This window comes from Talpa europaea (genome assembly GCF_964194135.1).
Source record: "Talpa europaea genome assembly, chromosome: 7".
In the NCBI taxonomy this organism is placed as follows: Eukaryota; Metazoa; Chordata; class Mammalia; order Eulipotyphla; family Talpidae; genus Talpa; species Talpa europaea.
The window spans coordinates 102,345,538-102,369,106 of NC_140074.1; the positions used below are offsets into that span (position 1 = coordinate 102,345,538).

General features: G+C 43.1%; 2 protein-coding genes and 1 pseudogene across 3 annotated transcripts in view; 1 reads left to right on the forward strand and 2 right to left on the reverse strand.

Annotated features, from left to right (window-relative positions):
* CENPP (centromere protein P) overlaps nucleotides 1-17,092 on the forward strand; it is a gene marked incomplete at its 5' end in the record, with an annotated part of 170,850 nt that extends 153,758 nt beyond the window's left edge. The window contains 3 exons of the mRNA XM_084237449.1: nucleotides 15,137-15,216; nucleotides 16,171-16,262; nucleotides 16,751-17,092. Coding sequence (XP_084093575.1) covers nucleotides 15,137-15,216; nucleotides 16,171-16,262; nucleotides 16,751-16,881 — 303 coding nt within the window. The 3' untranslated portion in view covers nucleotides 16,882-17,092. The remainder of the gene's footprint in view (nucleotides 1-15,136; nucleotides 15,217-16,170; nucleotides 16,263-16,750) is intronic.
* On the reverse strand, nucleotides 9,301-9,661 carry LOC311173465 (lysosomal enzyme trafficking factor-like; annotated as a pseudogene). The gene has a single exon. The product of its transcript is annotated as a lysosomal enzyme trafficking factor-like (transcript).
* A 2,011-nt stretch (nucleotides 17,093-19,103) lies between the features above and the next one.
* IPPK (inositol-pentakisphosphate 2-kinase) overlaps nucleotides 19,104-23,569 on the reverse strand; it is a gene marked incomplete at its 3' end in the record, with an annotated part of 42,801 nt that continues 38,335 nt past the window's right edge. Inside the window, exons 12-13 of the mRNA XM_084238648.1 lie at nucleotides 22,245-22,324; nucleotides 19,104-19,329 (exon numbers count right to left, since the gene is read on the reverse strand). Coding sequence (XP_084094774.1) covers nucleotides 19,104-19,329; nucleotides 22,245-22,324 — 306 coding nt within the window. The remainder of the gene's footprint in view (nucleotides 19,330-22,244; nucleotides 22,325-23,569) is intronic.

Genomic DNA, 23,569 nt, shown 5'->3' on the forward strand with positions numbered 1-23,569 from the left:
TGTATGGAAGGAACATGGGACAAAGCCATGGGGCTGGGGTGAGGCTGTTGGTCACTGAAGGGAGAAAATGTGTCCAACTGTCTTTAAAATGAATATAAAATTATATTTGGCAAAACTTGGGGAGAAAAAAAGAAGTAACATGTTTTATATATATGGTAAAGCACAAATGAAAAAAATGGAAATATCCCAGGACCCATAAAAAGGCCAAAAATCAAAACCAGGGTGGAGCTGGTGCTGGTACTGCCAGATGGGTCTCAGAGCAGAGAGGGCCTGCGTCCAGGAGTGTCCCGCCTGGCAGATGCCAGGAGGCCCTAGTCAGGAGATACTCCCTCAGAGATGGGGCCCAAGGAAGAAGAGGTTCAGCTCCAACAGGCGCCCCCATGAGGAGAGGGTGTGTGTAAGGTTGTAAGTGCAATACCTACATTACTAAGAAATTTAAAAGAATAGTTGTCACCCTGCTTAACACATGAATGCATAGAAAAAGAGAACTGCCAAATTCTTTTACAAAGTTGCTGTGCCATTTTATATTCTCAGCAACCAAGTAGGAGGGTTCTACTTTCTCCATATTCTCACCTATACTTGACTCTTTTATTAGAGCAATTCTAGTTGGTATGAAGTAATCCTGTATGCTTTTAATGTTGATTTCAAATTAAGCATTCTGCAAATCTGTTCTTTTACTTAGAATTGTTTTATTTCAATCTATTTATGGTCACTGAAATTAGTGCTGAATGCCTTTCTAAACTACCTACTCCAATAAAGTCTAGTTGTAATTTAAATTGGGAATAACCGTATGTTTGCATTTCTGGATGCTGTCAATTTTTCTCCAGTCTTTAACTGTGTTTTTTAAAATGTGTTTTAGATAGTGTGTTTGTCTCATAAACACAAATTGCATAGTATTACCATCACCCTCTCCCCTTCAAAAAAAAAAAAAAAAAGGCTGATTGTTTTTTTTCATCCCAAGAACTTAAAGACTGGTTGTTCAGGAGAGGCATGTGTGAGAGGCTCTCCTTGCTCTGGTTGTATGGGACCATGCCAGCCAGATTTTAATGCTGAGGGTTTCAAGGATGTCAGTCTTCATAACCATGCTGGGCTCAGTGTTTGCAGCACTCTGGGGGGGGACAAGGGTCTGCTGAGCAAGTGCACTGAGGGTTGTTGGTGGGGCTACACTTCAGCAAAGGGCTTTCAGCTCCACCAGGTCTGTTACTACAGCATTGTTAACTACTTGTTTTAAGTTTTTGTTTTTTTTTCCAGACTCACACTTTGGCTTTTTGTGAGTTGTACTCTCTTGGGCAGTCAGAGGCAATGAAGTACATCTGGGTAGTGTCCAGCATTTGTGGTATTTGTAAATAAAAGCTCCTTTCTTTAAAACGTGTCAATGCTATGCTTACAGATATTTGTTTTTAAAAACAGCATAGAGTTTGTACTTGTCTGAGGCTGAAGTATAACTTTTAAGAAATTGGAATCTGTCCTTTGACTGTTTGGTCTTTTTTAAAAAGTGTGCAGCTTGACGCTCTTGGCCCACATCCCAAGTTTCCATTTCCTGCCGTTAACAGTCCACGTTAGACCACTGTTGTGCAAGCCCCTGTTCTAGGGGCCTCTGTTCCTCTCCAGCCCTTCTACACGATGTCTCTCTGTGACCAAATAAAGTGAAATTTTCCATTTATTTGGTCAGCATCTGAAAATTAGTATGTTTCTTCAAATATCATTTAAACTTACAGATTAACTGATTTTTTTAAAGATTTTATTTATTGATGCATACAAGAACTGGGGTACAGGCCAGAGGTGTAGAGGGTCAAAGGATTCACCAGAGACAGAGTGGGAAACAGAACAGAAAGACTGACTGAAACACACTGCTGAGGGGAGCAGTGGACAAGACAGGAGAGGTCTGCTGTGCCATGTGGGTCACCTCCCTGACTGGGGATCGAACTTATGTTGCAGTGGCTTTGGATAGCTTCACAGTGCTGTGCTTAACCCCTTGCGCCACTAAGGAGGCCCCCAGATTTACTGATTCTTAAAGGAGATTATGAAAGATAAGTAGAAAGTTCACAAACATTCAAATAGATGCCTTTATAATTTTCAAGTAACAAGATTTCTAAGATGCAGCTTTTGGCCCACTTCTTTCAAATGTGATGTGCAGTTTGAACTAAACCTATTGATAGTTAAACAAAATCACATGAGCCATATTTTTAAGATAGAGACGTGTTGAGCAATTGAACATTTGTATAAATGAGCCAAGAGGAAGTCGACAGTAAATTCTTCATATTTTCAGATAACTCTAAGCCTTTCCACACATCAAAATAGCAAGAGGATGGCAATGCACTGAAAACATTCAGAACACACAGAAAACAATTAAAAAGTCGTTGTGCAGAAGACCGTCAGGGGAAATATTCCAGAAATACTAAAAGATGTGCCATCTATCTGACCTGAGAGAGGATAATACTAATTACTCCCCAAAAGTATTTCCAGTATCTCTATATTAAGAAAGATGGGCAGATTGCTAGTCTTGATTTTGGAAAATCAGGAAGGCAGCATAGGTTTTATGTCCATTGTCCCAAATCTTGGAGAATCTGCACATGGTATTTCAGGCATTTATGGTCACTCCTTTCAGGATAGATATGAGAAAGCTGGAAGTGTCCCAATGAGAGAAAGCACAGCATGCCTCCAGGGGAAAGGTGCTTACTTGCCCCTGGAGTGGCAGCCAGAGTTCAGGTATGGCTGCTGCTTCCTCACTGTCACTGCCAGAAGATATGCTCAGCAGGGTCAAGGACACGATCATGTGTTGGAATATATACATCAAGAACAGGGCACAGGCTTCCCTGGTGGTGCAAAGCACTGTGAAGCTATCTGCTATCTCTGCAGCACAAGTTCAATCCCCAGCTGGCCTGGGAGCTACCCACATGGTGCAGCAGACCTCTCCTGTTACCCGCTGCTCCTCTCAGCAGTGTGTTTCAGTCAATCCACATGTTCTGTTCCCCACCATCTCTGGTGAATCCTCTCACTCCCCCCCCATGCCTCTGGCCTGTACCCCATTCTTGTAGGCATAAATAAATGGGGGGGGGGGAAGAACAGGGCACACAATAAATATACAATTGGATGATTTTTCACAAAATTAACTTTTAGAACCAACTGCCAGATGAGGGAGCCCCTTGAAAGTTTCTATGCCCCCTTTAGGGCATTTCCTTCAAAGGAGCAGGGCTGCTTGCTGCCTCACAGCCCAGGAGGCTGGGCACACTGTGGGGGCAAGGGTGCATACCTTTCTCAGCATGAGTGAGGTCGGTTCCTGGGCAGTGTCACAGTGATACTTTACCTTACTGCCATTCAGCTTTCCTGTGTGAATGAGTCACAAAATCTTCACCCAGCACCCCCTTCCTGCACTGCCTCTTCCTGGGTGCTGGCGACAATAGAAAGCTGCTGTGCGCGTGTCTTCTTGTGAACACATGCACATGTTTATGTTGCTGGAATTGCTGAATCTCAGGGCAGGACATGTGTTCACCTTTGGTAGGTGTGGCGGGTGTGCCAGTTGCCATGCCAGTTCACTCAAAGGGCTGTAATGCTGGTTTTGTGGCTCATTTTTAGCATTAAGACATATCATTAGCTCTATGTATACTTAATAGACATGTAACTTAAATAGTATTTAAACTTCACATTCATCCCATATGAGGGAAAATTTTAAATATTGTTACATATGAAAGACCTTAAAAATGGCAGATTGAAACACACAACCTTTATGAGGCACCCTGCCAGAATCCTTCTGAAACAACAGAAAAGAGGTTTTGATAGACATATGATGTGCCAGGGTGAAGAATGGCAAGAGGAAGGCAATAGAAACACACTGGGAGCTAGGACACAAAGAAAGGGCTAGTATTTGATTAAGACTAGGGAAATTGAGGCCTAGGCTTGAAGAAGGCCGGTCTGTTCCCTAGAATCTCTGAAAGTGGGCTAAGGGTAGGAGGAGAGTTCATGGAAAGTCTCCATTAGAGGCAAGAAACCTCTGTCCCACTCCCTGTCCTATCTCTGCCCACCCCCCACCCAGCTCCAGTTCTCTCTAAAAAAGGAAGAGTCCTGCCTTCTCTGGAGAGAACATATGGACTTTTAATTTAAAAATAAAGTGTAACACATTTCCTTTACTAAAGGTTGGGAAATTAATGTACAATATATGAACCAGTTTTTAAGGGCAATTTTGTTTCCCAACAAAACTGTCTTTTTGCTACTGTCAGATTCCCAGCAGGATTCTGTTACAAGTTGATTGTAATAACACTTGATGAGTGTTGAGCTTAGAAACCTTGTATAGTATAGTAGAATATTTACCAGCTCAGTTTTAGAATATGTTTGCAGTAGGTTTGAATCATTTTACTAATTGTTTAATCTTGAGCAAGTATCTTCCTTTTTTGATCCTCAGTTTGATTGAAATGGACATGATAACTGATGATTTCACATGACTGGCTGCTGTGAGGGTTGAATGAGCTAATGCTTGTCAGGGACTTAAGCAAAAGTTAAGGATTTGATAAACTATGGGTGTTTTTGATCTGTCTTTTTTAAAAGAACCTTAAGACCTTAAAATTTCAAAGTCTGTAATTCCATGAAAAAATTTCAATGAAACCATAATAACTTTAAATTATAATCAGTTTTCAATGTTTTAGACAAATGTCACTTTGAGATTTATGAAATGAGAGCATTTAAACCCAGTGAATATCTGGAATATTACTTTTATTATTTGCTTGCATGTCATTATTTTGCTTGCATAACTGCATTTTAGCGACTGTATGAAGACAAGTTGTGAATTGACCTTTTTACCTTTATATGTGTGTGTATATTCGGTGTCATAATTATCATTTCTGACTATTTTAAATGAAACTGCCTCACCCTTTGAATTATTAGTCTAGGAGGGAACACAATTTCTTTTCAAAGCACTCAGTTGCTGCCTGATTAGTTTACAACGGCAATCTTAAAAACAAAGCCTCGCTAGGACTTACACCCACCTGAAGTGATTTTTCTTGTCTAGCGGTCATCACGGGAGGTGATACTTCTTGTCTGGTCTTAGTGGGAGGTCTGTTTTAAGGTACATATGCGTTCAGGCTGACTGCAGGCTGTGTGCTTCTTGGCTGTTATGACTAATTTGCCTTCTCATTTTCCCCTTTCCACCTAAAATGGGAAGGTATCAGAGAGTTGTATTTGTATGCTTTATTCATTTTTAGGGCTCTATCTTCTGTCAATCCATTTTCTAAACAAGGTGTCTATGGCCACATTTCACATGATAATCTCCCCCATCAGCAACTCCTTGATTTCCTAAAGGTGCCGCTTTTTATGAGAGCTGGCTCCACACTGGTGGAGGCAGAGCTCCCAGTGCACCCCATTTAGAGAGCCTCAGGGCTTATGCCTGCCCAGTCTGGGTCTGCTTTCATTCTCTCACTCTCCTGCCCATGCTTCCCTCCCCCAGTGGAAAGAAATGAGTGTGAGAATCCTCTGTGGACTGTTGGGGAGCAGAGCTTCGGGAAGGCAGAGGCATTGGGCCAGGATGAAATCAGATGGAAATAATATGTCCTGACTTTCTTTGCGGGAAGAGGCAATGTGCTATTCAATAAGGGAATCCCTGTGACAGCCAACTTGGACCAGAAATCACGCATGATAAATAAAATTTAAACATGCGATTAGAAAATAAGTAACAGATGATTTGGGGGAGGAAATTTCCTAGCTTGCTACAATTAAATGAAATATAAAATGCAGTAAAACTGTAGGGAAATAGAAGTGTGCATATAGAAATTAAAAAAGTTCTTTCTTTGAGTTTTGAGGCCCATGCTGTTACCTATACAGAAGTACAAAAAGGACCCTTGAACTGGGCTTGACGGGAGTCCTGGACACAAGAAGGCATTTAAGGAATGGGAAATAAAGCAAAAAAGAAAAAAGAAAGTACACTGAAGTTTGGGGGTCTAAGGAAGCACTGTCCTGGGTGTGTTCATCTTATTGAGTAGAAACGTCCTGCCGTGCTCCTGGACACACAAGACAGGACACAGGGCACTCCTGTGATAGCAGGTCTGGGGCCCGCGTCAGCCCCACTCCACAAACAGCCCCAAATTAAACTGTTACCAGGCTATCCAGGTATGACTTGGGTGATGGGTTTTTTATATAATCTGTGTTACTTTTGTCTCTTTAGGATCACTCTCCAAATGAAAACACCCTGCAAACCTGGTTTGGCTCCCTCTGACTTGTGATTGCAATAGACCAGGGCTGGCTCACTCTCTCTCTCCTGGGCCTCCTCTGGCCCGTTCTCGAGTTTTCTGTGACTCCAGGAACACCCAAGTTTTTGGAGCTCCATGTACCCTTTCTGCCAGAGCAGGCCGACTTCTGCAGATGGCAGAAAGTAACAGTCAGGCCTTGTGCCATGCGGCCTCTGTATCCTAAACAAGAAAGAACAGGCTAGACTGCCCAGTGGGCCAGCACGCCTGGACACTGAAATTTGGATTTCATATATTTTTATATGGCACAAAGCCTTCTTTGGATTTTTTTTCCTTTTACTATTTACAAATGTAAAAACCATTTTAGCTTACAGGCCATGCAGACACAGGAATTTGTAATGGCTGCAGCTTGTTGTCCCCTTCCTGGTGACACAGCAACTGTTCATGTATGCATTGCTGTTTATTCATGTGGAACTTTGGAAAACCTCCTTAAGTCCTCTTTAAAGATACTGTTGAAAGACAGTTCCAGTAAGGGGGTGAGGGAGGAAGGGGGCTTTGAGGTCTCTTGAGTCTTACTAATTCTCATAAAACAAGGAGTAAGAGGAGTAAGTGGTTCTGGCCGGTCTGTTCTGGACAATCTGGGCATTGGAGACCTGTGGCTAGGGCCACGGGGTCACCCCAGAAGGACCCTCAGGGGGTTTGTGTTCGGGTTCTCCAGTCAGTGCTGGAGAACTGTGTGGTTTTTTTGGGTTTATGGCCCACTGTGGGCACAGAGTAGAGGCTTTTTGGTTGGTGGTTCTGCTGGGCAAGATGAAGACACATATTGATATTTCCTCCCTTCTGGGCAGAAGTCCTTTCACAGAGCTAGTCAGCATTTCCCAATGATTTTCTTGAGTGGTTTCCATGGTGCAGAGCCCCAGGAGCCTTGTATATGAGAGGGGCCAGGGCTCCACCTAGCCCATGGGTCTGATCTCAGACCCCCACCCCTACATGGAATGGACTACCTGGCAGAGCTGCTGTACCCTCTTGTTTTAGTTTCTTTTTTACCAACCAGACACCTCTCATGTTTGGGCATGTGGAGCCAGATCTGTTTGTGTCTGGCAGGACTGCATCCAGGAAAGTCAGCAGTGTGGTTCCCAAGAGGTGATTCAACAACAGGGCCTTCACATTAATGGCCTCAGGGGATATTTACTTGAGCCACATAAACAGAGTCCACACCATTTGACTTGGAAAAACAAACTTTTCCATCTTCTGTGTAATCAAAGATAAAAAGGAGAGCACCTTGTACCAGACTGTGGCTTGGGGAATGGAGGATGGGGGGAGAAAGGGTGTTAAAATTTTACTTGATTGATATGTAAAAGAGGGCACTTTGTTAGCATGAGAAACTGTCCTCTGGTTGCTGTGCTCACCAGATGCTTCCCAGTGGGGCCTCAAGGACTGCAGGCCAACAGTTGGTTCTGTGACTTCAAAAGGTTGTAATGGTGGAAGGATTTCTTCTACCCTGTGCAGCAGCTCCTGACAGTTGAGGGCCCTCCTCATGCCCTGCAGCCTTCTCTGACCAAGGAGAGCGGTAGCTGGCGGGCACTTGGGAATGTGAATAGACTAGGACCTACCTGCCATGAGCAAATGAGGAGTATAGGGCATCTGAAAGGCCCATTTTCTGATTGGGATGGTTATGTTTTAGTAAATCAAGAGGGTTTTCCCATTTGGGGAATGCCCACTGAGTGTCCACGGATGAGTGCATAATGGCAGCAATGGGTATCATGTTTGTGGGTGTGACTAGCCAGGTGTGGGTGGGGCTGTGGCTGAGTTGGAGGGTTGTCTGGTGTGCACCCTGAGAAGTGTACACACGTACATGCAGCCTGACAGTCTAGGTTTGTAATACGGGCAGCCCCTTGGGTGACCTCCATTTTGTGGGTCTGCAATAGATGAATAATTATTATCAACTGCCTCTACTGCCATTCACCTATGTCTGTCCTCACACTGTGACAATTTGAGCTAAACCCCGCCTCAGTTCTGAAAGCCACACTATGCACTTGGCACCCCTTTCCAGGCAACCAGTGTGCTCTGGTGGGTGTTGGCTGTCCTGGGGCCTAGGAGAGCTTATCCAATCTGCAGCCACAAAGGATGGTAGTTCTAGTTGCTGCACATCTTCACCAAAACTTTGTATTGTTAGTCTTTTTGATACTAACCATTCTGATAAGTGTAGCAGCATCTCACAGTGACATTTTTTCCTTTCACTTTTCATTGTATTGGTACCAGACATGAGGCAGTAAGTACAAATGCAAAAGCGGAATTACAATGATCACATCTTTATGCAATAAGCCTATTTCTGAAGACAGGACCTTAGACCAGAAAAAATCAGAATGATGACTTGATTCACCTTAGAGAGTTTCAAGCATCTGACAGGGACTGAACTAATTAAAAGTTTGAGCATCTTCATTTCCATCTTCTCTGTGTAAGACTTCTCAACTTTCAAACATTTAATTTCTTCCCAAGAAGTTTTTTTTTAAAGCAATAGCATTAATAATGCTAGTTAATTAATAATGCCAGTAACATTCCCAAAAGAAATAATTCTACTTATCAAGAGAGTTGACACCTGAATAATTTTATACTAGTTCCTCACGATAACAAGAAGGCTTAACAAGTGGCATTTTAGTTTGAAGAATTTTAAAGCAAGCCAACTATATAAAATTTAAAATTTATGACCATGTTTCAACCTGTTTACATTAAACATAACAGAAATGTCCATATTCATTTTCCCCCAAAGGTAAGATTTCTGAATCTTGTTGCACGGTAGAATATTGCATAGAATATCTATGTTGCACGGTAGAATAAAAACATGAGTTCAGACACTTATTCAAGGTTCAAAAGAATACAAAATAATAGATTTTTCTTCTAAAATCTGAAGTCATCCACATGATTTTATAGTACTATTTCTCAAGTTTTACCTAAAAAAATCGTAATTCAGATAAAGATGGACCCCTAGTCACATTTTTTTAAAAGCCTCTATCCCAGCACAACTTTCCGAGATCTGTGAAGAAATTGCAATCTTGTGGTCAGATTCCATGTAGTAATGACAGTTTTATAATCAAGAAAAAAAAAGTGTGATTCTATGTGTCAATAGTCATAATCTGCTGATCTGATTAGAAGCCTTGACAAATGTTTGGTGGCCATTGCAGACAACTGCCAAGCAGTTGTACAGTAGCCCACCATTTGGGGGTCAGCTCTTGTACAAGAATAAATGGACCAAAACATCTATCAGTAAGATATCAGCAAATACCCAAAACAGCAGGGAGAGTAACTGAGCTTGCAGGGAACATGTCCATGTGGTTCCAGTGGGCTCCCCTGATGCCATTGAATGTGTTCCAAGGCCAGCATGTTGATGCATTGATTTCAGAAACATAGTAAAACATTGCAGCACTTGCTAACAGATACAATCCCACTCCAATCCATTCCATCTGCTGATGGCAGTTCATCATTCTCCATGCTCTGTGCCTTCCTGTCCCCGTTGGCCCTCCCACAATCCCAGTTGCAGCCTCAGTTGGAGCTTCCAACTAGAAGCTTATGCCCTCACTGTGGTTTTAGTCTGCATTTCCCTAAGGACTAGCAGTCCTACCCTCTGCCTTTCATAGCTCTTCTTTGGCTGAGTGTCTTTAAATCTTTTGACCATTATTGTAATAAGATTGTTTTATTGTAAACTCAAGTGTATGTTACATATTCTGGGTACAAATTTTTGCAGACATTTTCACTCAGTCCAAGGCTGGCCTTTTTCTTAACAGTGTTTTTTAAGAGCAGTAGCTTTTTAGCCTTGGTGAAGCCCATTTATCAGATAGACCATTTAGTTTTCTTTTATGGATCCTCTATTTTGTATCTGAGAAATCACTGGCTAACCCAGGTTTACAAAGATTTTTGCCTATGTTTCCTTTCAAAAGTTATATGGCTTTTACTGCTACATTTATATCTGTGACCCATCTTTAAGTAAATATCTATGTTTGGTATGAGATATGCACTGAGGTAAGTTTTTCTCAATTCTCCCATTTGCTGAGAAGTCTAGGATGTCACTTTACTGGACACTTAGCTCTGGATTAGGTGATCTTCAAATACATGTTAATAAAAATGTGACCAGAACCAGGATAATTAAATGGGGAAGGAATACGTTTCTTGAACAACGGATGCTGGGACAACTGGATATTCACAGGCAAAAGAATGAGGTTGGACTTCGATCTCATACCATATTAAAAAAATTAACTTAAAATGGATGAGAGGGCCTCCCCGGTGGCGCAGCGGTTGAGCGCTGGGTTGCGAAGCTGCGCGCGGCCTCTGCGGCGCCGGTTCGATCCCCGGCTGCTCCCCGGCCACCGGAGGAGGGTCCCACATGGCGTGCGGACCTCTCCTGCCGCCCGCTGCTCCCCTCAGCGGTGTGCTTCGGTCCTTCTGCCTGCTCTGCTCCCCTCTCTGGCTCTGGTGAATTCTCTCGCCCTCCCGCGCTTCTGACTGTGCCCAGTGCATGTATAAACAAAACAAACAAACAAACCAGCAAACAAATAAATAAAGCATGCCTCTATAAAAAAAAAATAAATAAAAAAAAATAAAATGGATGAGAGGTAAAAATATAAAACTCTTAGAAGCACAGGTGTGTAAATCTCTGACTTAGATTAAGCAATGATTTCTTAACTATAACACAAAAAAATAAATTATACTTTATAAAAATTTAAAACTTTGTACAAATGACACCATTAAGAAAATAAAAGAAAAAAAGGAAGTAAAAGGACAATCTACTAACTGGAAGAACCTTTTAGAAACCATTTATCCAAAAAATGATTTATATGAAAGAACTATATTGCAACTCAATAAGAATAATCCAGTTTAAAACTGGCAGATAATCTGAACAGACATTTCTCCAAAGATTACAAATGGCCAATAAACACAAAGATGTTCAATATCACTGGCCATCAGGAAACCATACATCAAAACCACAGTGAGATATCATATCACTTCATACCCCCTTAGGATGGCTAGAGTTTAGAGACAAAGATAGTATCAAGTGTAGACAAGGAGATGAAGGAATCAGAACCCTCATGCACTACTGATGGGATTATAAATGGTATGGCCATTTGGAAAACAATTTGGCAATTCCTCGGGTAGTTAGAGTCATAAGACTGAACAATTCCAATCCTAGGTATGTAACCAAGAGAAATGAAAACCTATGGCCACACATAAACTCATACCTGAATGTTCATAGAAGCCTTGTTCCCAATGGCCAAAAAGTAGAAACCATCAGGTGTCCATCAACTGATGAACATACAGTGGAGTGTCCATACAATGGGGTGCTACTCAGCAAAGTAAAGGAGTGAATTACTAATATACATCAGGCTACCATGATGAGCCTTGAAAACATACTAAATGAAAGAACCCAGGCACAAAAATCTGTATTTAGTATGATTCCTATTATCTAGAATAGAGAAACCTATAGAAACAGATGCAGATTAATAGTTGTTAATGGCTGGGTGGGGGTTGTACTATAGTGATTGAAGGGCAACAGGGTACAGGATTTCTTTAAGGGGTGAGGAGAATGTTCTAGTCAGAAAGTGGTGAGGGTTGGATAACCCTGTGAATATACTAAAACCCACTGATTTAAAAGAATGAATTTTATTATGTGAATACACCTCAGTTTTCAAAAAAGTCAGCCAGGCATCTTTTCTTTGAGGAAATAAAGTCCAGGTGAATTAATGTATCTGTGACATTCAAGGGCACGTTTAAACTTTGGACTCAAGGCTCCCCATTCATGTAAGTGGAAGACAGGTGGGGCATGACCGGGTTATTCCTCTTGGGATTGAGCTGGAATGACTGATCAGTGATACAAGGCTGGTTTTCTCTAAAGCCTTGTTTAAAATTTGGTTCTCTGTAGACCAGCATCAGCATTTCAGCAGCCAAGTGGGTCTCCGGTGTAAAACTGGGGCTGAATATCTAATTGCTGACTTTCTCACAGCCACCTTTTTTTCCTAAGGCAAACACCAGGAAGACTTCCTGAATGCAGACTGCAGGCATATGGCTAGCAGCTGAATAAACACCCATCTGGACAAGTTTCCTGTGGAAGGGGGGCTGGCTATGCAAAGCCCCCGAATCACACAGCTCTTCCAAGCTTCCCTGTGATGTCTGTGAAATCAATGTACTCTGTACATTGTACAGTACTCCCAATGTACTCTGTAAGCCAGAGTGCTGGGTGTGGACAGAATCCCCTCTGGGCAGTACAAGGACCCTGGTCCCTGGCATTTATTTGCTTGGGCCTTGGTTTATGGATGTGAACTCTTTGTGGTGCTTTCCAGATCAGGCAGAGTTTTCCAGTACCCTTTTTATGTGTAACTGTTTTGCAGAAAGCCTTCAAAAACATGTTATACACATTTCTGCTTATCAGAGTACATCATCTTAAGCCTGTCTTGATGAGTCAGTTGTCTTTTATGTCAGATACAGTGGTAATAAGTCAAAATTTCTTTCACTGTTGAAATGTGGGGCTCTTAGTGACCACAAGCCCACTTTGCATTTGGAGTTGATCATTTTCCACAATTCTGTCCTTGCCCTCAAAATACATACCCTCCTGTTCCCATGTCCCACCCTCCGTGATCCTTGCAGCACGTGTGTCTCAGCTCTGTTTTGTATGTTGTTTCTTTGGACTGCTACTCCTTGGCTTAGTTGCTTTCTTCCAATTTTCAGCTGTGTTCTGGAATTGTGAGATCACTATGCAAAAGAATGAGGCTGGATAAATATGTCTAGAAGGAAACTTTCACACAACACCAAAACACTCTCAAAAACAAAACAAAACTGAATGCCTGACCTTAGCCTAATGTCAGCATTTCCTTTTTTTTTTTTTTTTTTAAACTAAAGGGAGCACTCTTCGCTTTTTAATGAAAGTGTCTACAGCCCCTTATTGGTTTTGAGAAGTCCTGGAGAAGCTATGAAACCCATTTGGGGCTGAGCCCGCAGCCAGTCTCTGCTGCCCTCAGGCCCCACGCTGGAGCCCGCTGAGCCACAAGCCATTTGCCACAGCAGCTTAGCCTTTACATTCCTCATACAGTTGTTACTCATTTGGAAGAGCTTGAGGCTTAAAAATCAACCAGCACTTTCCATATGAAATACTTAGGTATACATTTTCTCATTTAAAAAAAAAAATCTGTAAGCTTAAACCAGGCCAGCCCAGCATTTGGTTAGGACAATCGGGTGTTTGGACATGTTCTTGCTCTGTCGGCATCTTTCATGGTCTGGTTGGGAACACTGGCCTCACACGCTGGCAACCAGCACGCTGATGCTTGGGCTGGCCCTTTAAAAGCTATGACACATCTTTGTCCCCATAAGACCTCACTTGACAGAACTAATCTAGTTTATCAAGGCCTAGGAAGGCCTTGTCTCACAGGGCTTTCTAATCTGACACTTCCAGATGAGAAGTGTCATCTTCCAGACTGCACCTCAATGTTCTGTGAGGCTTGGAAGACCAGGACAGTTGGGTTTGGGACATGCCAGGGCTTGTGCCTGACTTCAGCATCATCCAGGTGTCTATTTCTACATCAGGTGTGTGAGGGGGCTGGAAAAAATGTCTTTGCAAAGTTGACTCTAGAAATGTGAAATCCCCCTGTGGCACCTACTTTACCAGTCCCAGCCGATCATCCCTACTTGCAGTCTGTTTTCACAGAATGACAAAAAGTTTTCCAAGAACTACAAAGATGAGCTTCTCATTTCTGTCCTTTGTTAACATTGTCAGATTCCTGTAAAACTTTGCTGTTGTCTAATCACTTAAAGTTGAGCCTAAATTCAGGTCAGTCTGCATGGCTATAGGCACCAAGAGTCTGCTGTGAATTACACACTTAAGTTACTACATAGGTGGTAAAGCCAAAGTCATCCTAGAGTTGCAAACTACTTAATTGCCCTGTTTTAGAGAGAATACTTTGGACTTCAAAATGGTACACTGTCATTGTGAAGTTGACTTTTAGCAGAGTATGCTGTCCGAAACCCAGTTACCCAGCATAGCCGGCCACCGAACCTGGGAAGAGATACCGGGTCTCCAGAAAAGTCTGGGTGGCTGAGCTGTGCAAGAGCTGTCTGACAACAGTGATAGAGTGAGGGGGTGGATGTGGTAGCAGTGATCAGACCATAAGCATCAGTTTGAAAAACTTAATTTTTTTAAAGATTTATTTATTTATTTATACAAGCACTGGGTACAGTCAGAAGCGCAGGAGGGTGAGAGAATTCACCAGAGCCAGAGCGGGGAGCAGAGCAGGCAGAAGGACCGAAGTACACTGCTGAGGGGAGCAGCGGGTGGCAGGAGAGGTCTGCGCGCCATGTGGGACCCTCCTCCGGTGGCCCGGGAACAGCTGGGGATCGAACTGTCGCTGCAGAGGCTGCGGGCAGCTTCGCAACCCAGCACTCAACCACTGCGCCACCGGGGAGGCCCGAAAAACTTAATTTTTATGGCTAAATACTAAAGCACGAGAGAAAGTCACTTTACAGTGAGAAACCTGGCAGATGACAACTCAACTCAGCAGTCAGGGCCTGCATCACCAGGTGAATCAGGTGAAAATCAGCCTGGTTCTGAGGGTGCCCTCTACATCATGCCTGTCCTGGCCTCCTCAGTTAGGCGGCCTGGCTCAGATGCAAGCCCATGAAGAAGGTGGGCCTTGTGGACAAACTGGTGGTTGTCCTGCAACACGTTCACTCTGGGGAAGTTGACAGTGTGGGAGCCAGGAGGCCATGTGACCCTGAAAAGAATAAAAGGCCGCACTGTGAGCAAAGGAGGGAAAGCCAGGGCACCTCAGTGCTGTGTACTGGACAAGTGAATGGCATGTATGAAACAAGGACATCCAGGGAATGTAAAAGACACCTCAAGACAATCTCCTGCTTTTCAGACCACTGGGAAAGTGTCCCTGTGCACTGTGACTCCACAAATTCTCTATCATTTCCTCTCCCCACAGGAAAAGTACCCAGAAGTTGTACATCTTCCAGAGGGGGCATCCTCTAGATACATGGAGGTCCGGAGCACCAGCCAGCCAGGGTGAGTGCAAGCACCCCACAAATCCACCTCCACAAGCACCCAGATGTTCATTTCCTGGTAAAAACTGGGATTACAAATAATAAGAAAACAAATATAAAACACCTAACTGCTGTCCTGAGATCTTTCTATGCAGTCAAAACAAATGCACAGGAATGGGAGTTCACGAGAAGGGAATGTGGGGACAGTGACTGCATAGATGGTCTCACTTCAGGGGCAGGTCAGGAGGCAGCAAGTGCTGAGTGAGGGGAGGACCACCTGGGTTTCTCGTGCACGTCACCCACTTGGACGCAATGTACTTGCAAGCTCTGGGTTTTGAAGGCTTTGTTTTCTAACCTGAAAATGGGATGTGGTTATGAAGGCTTCTGGGACTTGCCTTGTTATTTAACATTATTTCCAAAATTCACCTCTGGGGGCATAGAGAACTCATTTTCACCTGTTTATATGCTCATTAGGTAAATATGTATACTTCCACTTGCCTTGAGCACTTGGGTTCTTTTCCACTATTTCTGACATTCTGCACATGCCCCTGCCACATACCTAGAAGTGAATTCCTGGTCATGGGATGGACTCAGTTTTCTCTCACTGCCAAATTATTTTCAGAGTTAATTTATCATTATCAATGTATACTTCCCACCAGTATGAAGTTCCTGTCTCTCCACATTCTGACATGCTAACATATGAGGAGCACAAAGCAGGGTCATGTTCTGGTCATTTCCATCTTCCTGTTTACTACTGATGCCGAGCAGCCCAGCTGAGTAACTGTCTGTACTTCCTTCGGGGTCAATGTCCTTAGGAGCAGAGTCAGCGGGGCACGGCCTCAAGGAGGCAGGAGGCCAGCAGCTCTGTTCCTGAAGACAGATGAGGTGCTGCAGTTTACTTTTAACCAGATTTCTTTGTATGTTTTGCCTTTACAGATGCCGAAAGGCACTTATCAGTGTATTTTACATCTTTCAGGTTTGAATTAGTAATCGTCTGGAGGATACAAATAGATGAAGAAGGAAAGGTTTTGCCAAAGCTGGATCTTCTCACCCAAGTGCCTTGGCAAGGTAGGACCCCAGTAGATGTTTTGGGGACTTCTAGTGGGCCCAGTAGACATCTACTTATTTCATCTGGTGTTACATGGCAATAGTCAGAAGTTTAAATCTCACCAATGTACTTTTTCCCATCATTAAAAAAAAAACATTTTTATTGATCACTCAGAAAACACATTTGAGGGGTATTACACTTCCCCAGGATCCTCCTGGCTGAATCCTTTTTTTTTTTTTTTTTTTTTTCATTTTAAAAGAACAGGTTTATTAGTAAAAGGAAAAAGGGAAAAAAAGCCACAGGCATTGACACAGGTGGACAGTCTAGGGCTAATAACTGCCTCCTGGCTGAATCTTGAGGGAGGGAAAGGTTCTGTCTCTTTATCTAGTCTGCAGCTAAAAGCTACACTAAGTCATGACCACAGCCCCACCATCCTCACTGTGGCTGAGAGTAAGCACTAACACAAGGGATCCCATGACATCTCTTACCCAGTTTGTCGTCTTTACAGCCCTTCAGCTGGACAAGAACAGAGTCATAGAAGCTGCTCCACTCAGCTTCCGAGCCTTGCTGGGTGCGCTGGGCATTGAAGCCACTCTAGAGAGCCTGATAGCATCGCTCTGCACAGAGGAAAACAACTAGGAACCAGTGAGTGCACCTGAAGCATGTGATTTTATTGAGTATAAACATGTGCTATTTTCTATTTAGAAATCATCCCTTTAAATCATGTTGACTATGCAGTTATGGCACATTATATATACCTGTCATGACATGAAAAATAAATACAGCCGTTTAAATACAAAATACCTAACAAGTGACACGTATAGAGTAACATTTGAGAAAGGGTACAGGAAAGGTGTCTGCCCAACTTCTCCCTCTCACTTCACATCAAAACTGGGGATGAGGGCCAGGCATTCCCCTATCACCTGGGGGTAACTGGAAGCAATTTGCCAAGAGTCTCATTTCTTAGACACTCTTCAGACACCCCAGCGGGGACTCAGCCTTCCTCACCCCCAAGTCTGGAAAACACCCCTTGGAGGCATTTACTCTTCTTGGTCCTCCACCAAAAAAAAAAAAAAAAAAAAATGGAGCAATTAACTTTAAAAAGTGCCACAAGATAGCAAAGATGTTACTGTTCCATCACAGGGGGCCTCCACACCCCTGTCTACCACCAGTGGTCCAAATCCCCACATGGAAGAATTAGGGTCTTCATTAAAAGTGTCCAGCGTTTAAGAGTGCCACTGATTTCAGACAACCATTAAAATGTGTTCTAGTCGGTGAAAACATAGTTTCAATAGCATGAACATCACCAACAGGCAAGGCCATGGTGAAGTGCGAGCTAGCTAGGGCACCTCCTGGCACAGGAAAGCAGGATCCAAACAAGGCTGAGAGCCACTCCTGATGTGCGCTCTGGAGCCTGCCACCTGCACATGAGAACAGCCTTCCTGCACATCCCTACAGTCCCCAAAGACCTTAGGCCTCAATACACACATGAATGAGAGAGGTGGTCAGTCGAGTATCTTTCTGCACCTCTGAGTATGGGAGAAAGAAGTGTAAAGACAATAGAAGAATAAATTCTAGAAGATCTGGCTTGATTCAAACAAGTGTAATTCTCAATTTATCACAAAATTTCCCACAAAAGTTTACAATCAGCAAAATAGTCTCCTTATTTTTCATGTGGCATTTTCATACAATTCCATGGTTTCACTAATATAATATTATGTTACAATAAGCCTTCATTAGTCCCTCAAAATGATGATATAAATAATCTGTACAACCTACCATAGAATAAAAAACTGAAGCCAAGATTCCCAACAGTTTTCATAGCAGCTGGGCACACTTGGTGACCCCAAAAAGACCCTCTTGGTGCCAGCCAGGAGTCTCTCATCATGGAAGAAGGGCCTTAGCAGCCCTGGAAGGGAGGTGGCCCAGCACCACACAAGGCTGCAAAAACCACACATCTTAGTGGAACTGAGGGAAGAACAGATGGGGGAGGAAGCTCGATGCTGGCTCTGACAGAACTGGCTGAGGTTTCCTTGCCACCCAAACACCCACAAATGCCAGGAACACAGAGCTGCTAGGAGCACAGCCACCCCGGGGATGGCTGCAGCTCTGCTTCTAAGATCCACAGCAGCAATTCCAGGTGGGGAAGAGCATTTGTCTCCCCTAAAGTTAAAATCATTCAGCAAAACAGAAAGTCAACGCCCACACGAGTGGTGTCCACCTTAACCTGAGTGCCACCTCCCTGCTGACCCATGCAGAGCAGTGGGCATGGTGCCTCCACGGGGGCTCCAAATCCACACTGCTCAGAACGGAGTCCACATCAATGACCCATCACACAGCAGGGAACCACCTACACCTGCACTGATGTGTGGTTTGCATTAAAAAAGTGACCAAGTAACTCAGCTGGGAAAGTTCCAGTAGTATCCATGTTTTCTCAAAAAGTCCAAACTGTAAGATGTATGTGATAATTCAAGTTTTCTATGTTAGGAGTTTGTTGGTAGGAGATCCAAACCTTGGGTCTTAGAGTAAGGCTTTTTGCATTAGAGAATTAGATTTGAGCCCTAGGTGGAAAAGAAGAACTGTCCAGAACATTTTCCTGGGGCTTGACAGGAACCCCAGTTTTAAAAATGAGTGGCTTCTGGGGACTCAGCTCAACATTCCTGGGCTCACAACTGACATTCCTTGTCCTGGATGGTGTTTAGTGCTTTTCCATTCCGTGTCTCCAGAGGCAATCCCACCTGAACAGGGGTTAAATAGCAAAACATTCACAGCCAAAAGCCACCCAGTACAACAGAAAAATAGCTCTATCACTCAACCTTCACATTCTGTGTTCAAGTTTCAAAGACACTACAGGTAAAAAGTTAGACCTTATGGAGCACTAATGTGCATTCTTCACTTTCTTTAAACCTTGTCGACATCATGGCAGCATCTTTGGCACGTACAGTCTTTGAATAGTAGTTGACTATCTTGCCATCCAGTACATACTGATGAGGAATGCTCTCATAGGGCTTGAGGTCAAGGTCCAGCACAGACACAGAAAAGGCCAACCGGGATCTCGATGAAGGGACGATGGGTCTCTGATCAGGGCTGCAAGTAAAAAGGCAATTTCAGAATGCACTGAGTTCCCACTCCTCTCATCCCTGCTCACAGAAAACACCCAGTTTATGTCCACACATTCTTCTCTATCTGTGCCACCAACTGAGTGTGTGAGTGCTGATTCCAGCCACCAGACCAGGCAAGACAGGGTTAAAGTACAGAGAGATGGAAAAGTAATTACATAGACCCCGGCAGTTGATATTTCCCATATCCCAGTGGTATAAACCAATGCTGAAAAAAGTCACTTTATCATGAGCCAAGTATTACAAAACCTAAGAAAAAGTAGAAAGTAGATCTGGCCATTCAACAGCCAAATGGATGAAATGTTGAGAACAGACTCTCTTTATGTGCTTTTCCCATGTCTGGGAAAAAAATTGTACTCCTTTATGCTTTTCACATTTGGAAAGAGATCTAGTTTCATGTTTTATTCTCAAATCTTACCTGTAGTATTTTTTATTTTTTAAGACTATTTTATGGTTTATCTAAACAGAATGGTTTTATGCTTATAACAGAATATGAACAAATTTGTATACTTAAAAACACTTTCAGAAAAACTGGGAAGTCTGTACTAAAATTGCTATGTACCCCTCTTGGCTACCATACCAATTATACAAACTGTGGTTAATCCAAGAGAAGTATTCCAGAGTCCTGGTTTCCCCATACTTAATATACTCCTAAACTTAGAAAAGATCTCTAAAAGACAAAACGAACAAAACATCAATTTCAAAAGCTCCCACCTGGGAGACAGGAGGTCAATGAACAAGTTCCTGTTCTGATGAAGCTAATCCAGGCCTAGATCCTCAATCAACTGCTACAAAATATTGTTTGTAGGAAAAATAAACCCCATGCTTAGTTGTTGGGGTCTTAGATACTCTCCCCTGAATGGCAGAGAAAACATTTACACATTCTGAGTCTTGCACTTGGAACCCAAAATGCAAACTCCACAAAGCTGGGAAGGCTGATGTCAACAGGGGCTACACATTTTAAAGGACATCTCGATTCTTCACGTCAGAACCAGCACCCAGTAAGAGTACCTGCATAAAGAGAGGATTCCATCACACAGTGCTGGTGGGAGCACTGCCCAAAGAACATTCCTGGGGAAAGAACTGCAAGTTCCAGTTAGCAGTGAAGTGAGTGGCTCCTAACAAATGAAACCTCTCTACCTCAGGCTGAGCATGAGCAGGAGGTTCCAGGGCCATGGATACCAACAGTGAGCCCCATCCTCAGAGGACAACCCACCTTCGCCACACACCTGGGAGCTTGGTCTTCCATCCCATTACTAGGCACCTCAAAATACAGCGAGTAATCCCAGCACAAGTTCTCCCAAAGAGGCCGCAAGCTCCACCCTGGAGAGCCAGATACTGGCAGGCCCCACTTTTCTTCCTCTTCAGAACCCTCAGGAAAGGCAAGTCTGAATGGTCTTTAAGGTCTCCCCCTTCTCTTCAGCTTGGTCACAAAGATCCCAATTTCTATATGCTGAACTTCCCCCAGAATTTATAATTCCTGTCTAGTTGGCAAAGGTTTTCAAACACAAAGCTTACATATGCACATTCCTAAAACATTTAACATTTTAAGATTAAAATAAGCTTAAATAAACATTTCATGAAACACTTTCCATGATCAATCCTTTGTCCTTAAACTGTATTCCCCCTCCTTTCCCTGAAAAATTCACGTTTATCAGTATATTTCTACCGGTACCATCTGCGCTCCTGACACCCTGGGAAGGCATTCAGGATAAAATGTTAAATGACAATTAGAACACAAAATTATAAATTAAATAAGCAAATGGCTGTACTATAATTAACTATTTCATCTTGGGGGAGACAGAATATTTTCAAATTTTCAGTCATAATCACACTGTAATGTACACCCACCTTCACACACAACTGGAAGTAAAATTGCCAGACATTGGAAATTGATTCAAGGCCCCATATGTCTCTGCCTCTCAGCTGCACACTCATTTTAGGAGGGGTGGTGAACATCCATGTGTTTCTCTCTCATCTACCAACACCAACTCAACCTGGAATGGAGGCCTCATAGCTGAGCACCAGGAGCACTTCCTTAGTGCGTAACTGGATTTTTCAACTAAAAAGAACAACTTGGACTTTGTATGCCCTGTAAATACCCCTCAGTATTTCCTATCAGAAAGTGGAGCATTTTGTGCTTGCCAGGAAGCACGATTCCTGCGAACACTTACTGCAAAAGCATCAGAAAAACAGATGGCTTGCAGGCAGCAATAAGATGATTTTCACCCAGGAATAAGTCACGAAGATTGAAAACATTCTGCAAATTCTGGGTATAGGGTTTGGCACTCAAAGATCAATGCTGAAGATGCTGTGTAATTACTATAAGATTACCAGGTTCATTCTGAATTCCTAAAAATGGCAGTGGAAGGACCTAAATAATGAAGATGCCCAGGGAGAGACACTGCACACAGGAAGCAGCGCAGTGGGTATGCTGTTGTTCAGGTGTGTAGGTGACCATGACACCTGTGCAGGTAGCACAGCAGGATGAGCTGGGGAGGATGGGAGGACGTGGCCACAGCAGCCTACAGGTGCTCAGGAGCCTTAACACAGGAGCTTGGTGATGCCTTTGAAAGAAAGGAATTTGCACCAGAGTATCCAAACTGCTTTGAAATCCTTGGGGGTATTTTTCAGGAAATAATAGTAATCTTCACCTTAATAGACACTCTTAAAATTCTCCATAAATATCTTTTTGGCTGATTTACACGTTTCTAGCAAGTAAAACTTAATAAAACCCATGACACCAAACAGGTCTTGGAGATAAGTCTTTGTTCATAAATGTGATCCTGTCAAAGGAGCCTCTAACTATAGAGAACCAATGCTCTTGTCAATCCACAAAAACCAGTCAGAGCAAGGACCCTTGACAAACAGTGGGCACCTTACCTTGCATCCTGCAGACAAGGGGACAGGGCGATCATAATGGAGCAGTCCTTCGCAGTCATGGCAACCCGGTACTGCTGAACCTGTAGGGAGGGAAAGATCAAGCTCCAGGCACCACCAACACATGCACCCACCCCCCCTGGTAAGTTCTGGCAGGAAATCTCAGGCCCAAATGGCTCCTCAGAGGCCAGCCCTGCTCTCTGCCCTCGTCTTGCAAATAGCATGTGGCCCCTGACTCCAAACACAGGGACTTAGGAGTTGCCTCTGCTCCTCCTAGTGTGCTGGTCGCAGACAGCACTGTGTGAACATCACTCTGACCTCAAGATAGCAGCACACAAGGTCTTGCTCAGAGTAACAGACCATCCCTTGGGTCAATCTGGGTGCTAAGATGTCATGCAGTCACCATGCAGGACACTGCAGACTAGAGTCTTGGCTCTGTGTGTGTGCTCTCAACACCATGCCACAAGCACATGTACACACTACATACTGCTGACCTGAACGACATCCACGAGGGCCGCCACCAAAGTTGCGGGTGCCCACTTGCTGTCACAGACATACAAGGAGAGATCTGAATTCTCCCTCTGTATAGTTAGTATTTGGGACTTTTTATCAGCTCTTTTCTCTAAACTTTTGATATATCATTTGAATGTTTTAGCTTGAATAGTTCTGACTTACAAAAATAAACTAATTCCAAAAAAGGAAAGGGAGAGATATTAGTACCACCTCAGCATTCACATGATGACTGATCCTCTTTTGTCAGTCCCTCTCCTTCACAGCTGTCACACAGCTGGTACCACACCCAACTGTGCCTTCCACAGGCAGGACTATGCAGGAAGAAGTGAGGAGAGCCCCAAGCCTGGTGACTTCAAGCCTACTAACTGCCTTTGTTGTCGGTGGCAACTTACACTTACTCTGTTCATTTAGGTGAGAAATTAGGAATTTCATATAATACACAAAAAACAGTCCAAAAGAATCAGAGATAAATATAATAAAGTATATAATGTTATCGTGTCTATACAATTGAAGCAAAAAGAAATTACTTAGGAATAAATTTGACCAAGGAAGTGAAGAACCTGTACACTGAAAAACTATCAGACACTGTTTAGAGAAACTGAAAGAGAAATAAAGAAATGGAAAGACAATATGGCCAAAATGGCCATGTTACCTAAAACAATACACAGAGTCAATGCAATTCCTATGAAGATCCCAATGGTATTCTTCACAGAAATGGAACAAAATATTCTAAAATTTGTATGGAATCACAGAAGACCTTGAATAGCCAAAATAAAAAGTAAAATGGGGTATCATACCCCTTAGCATCAAATTAT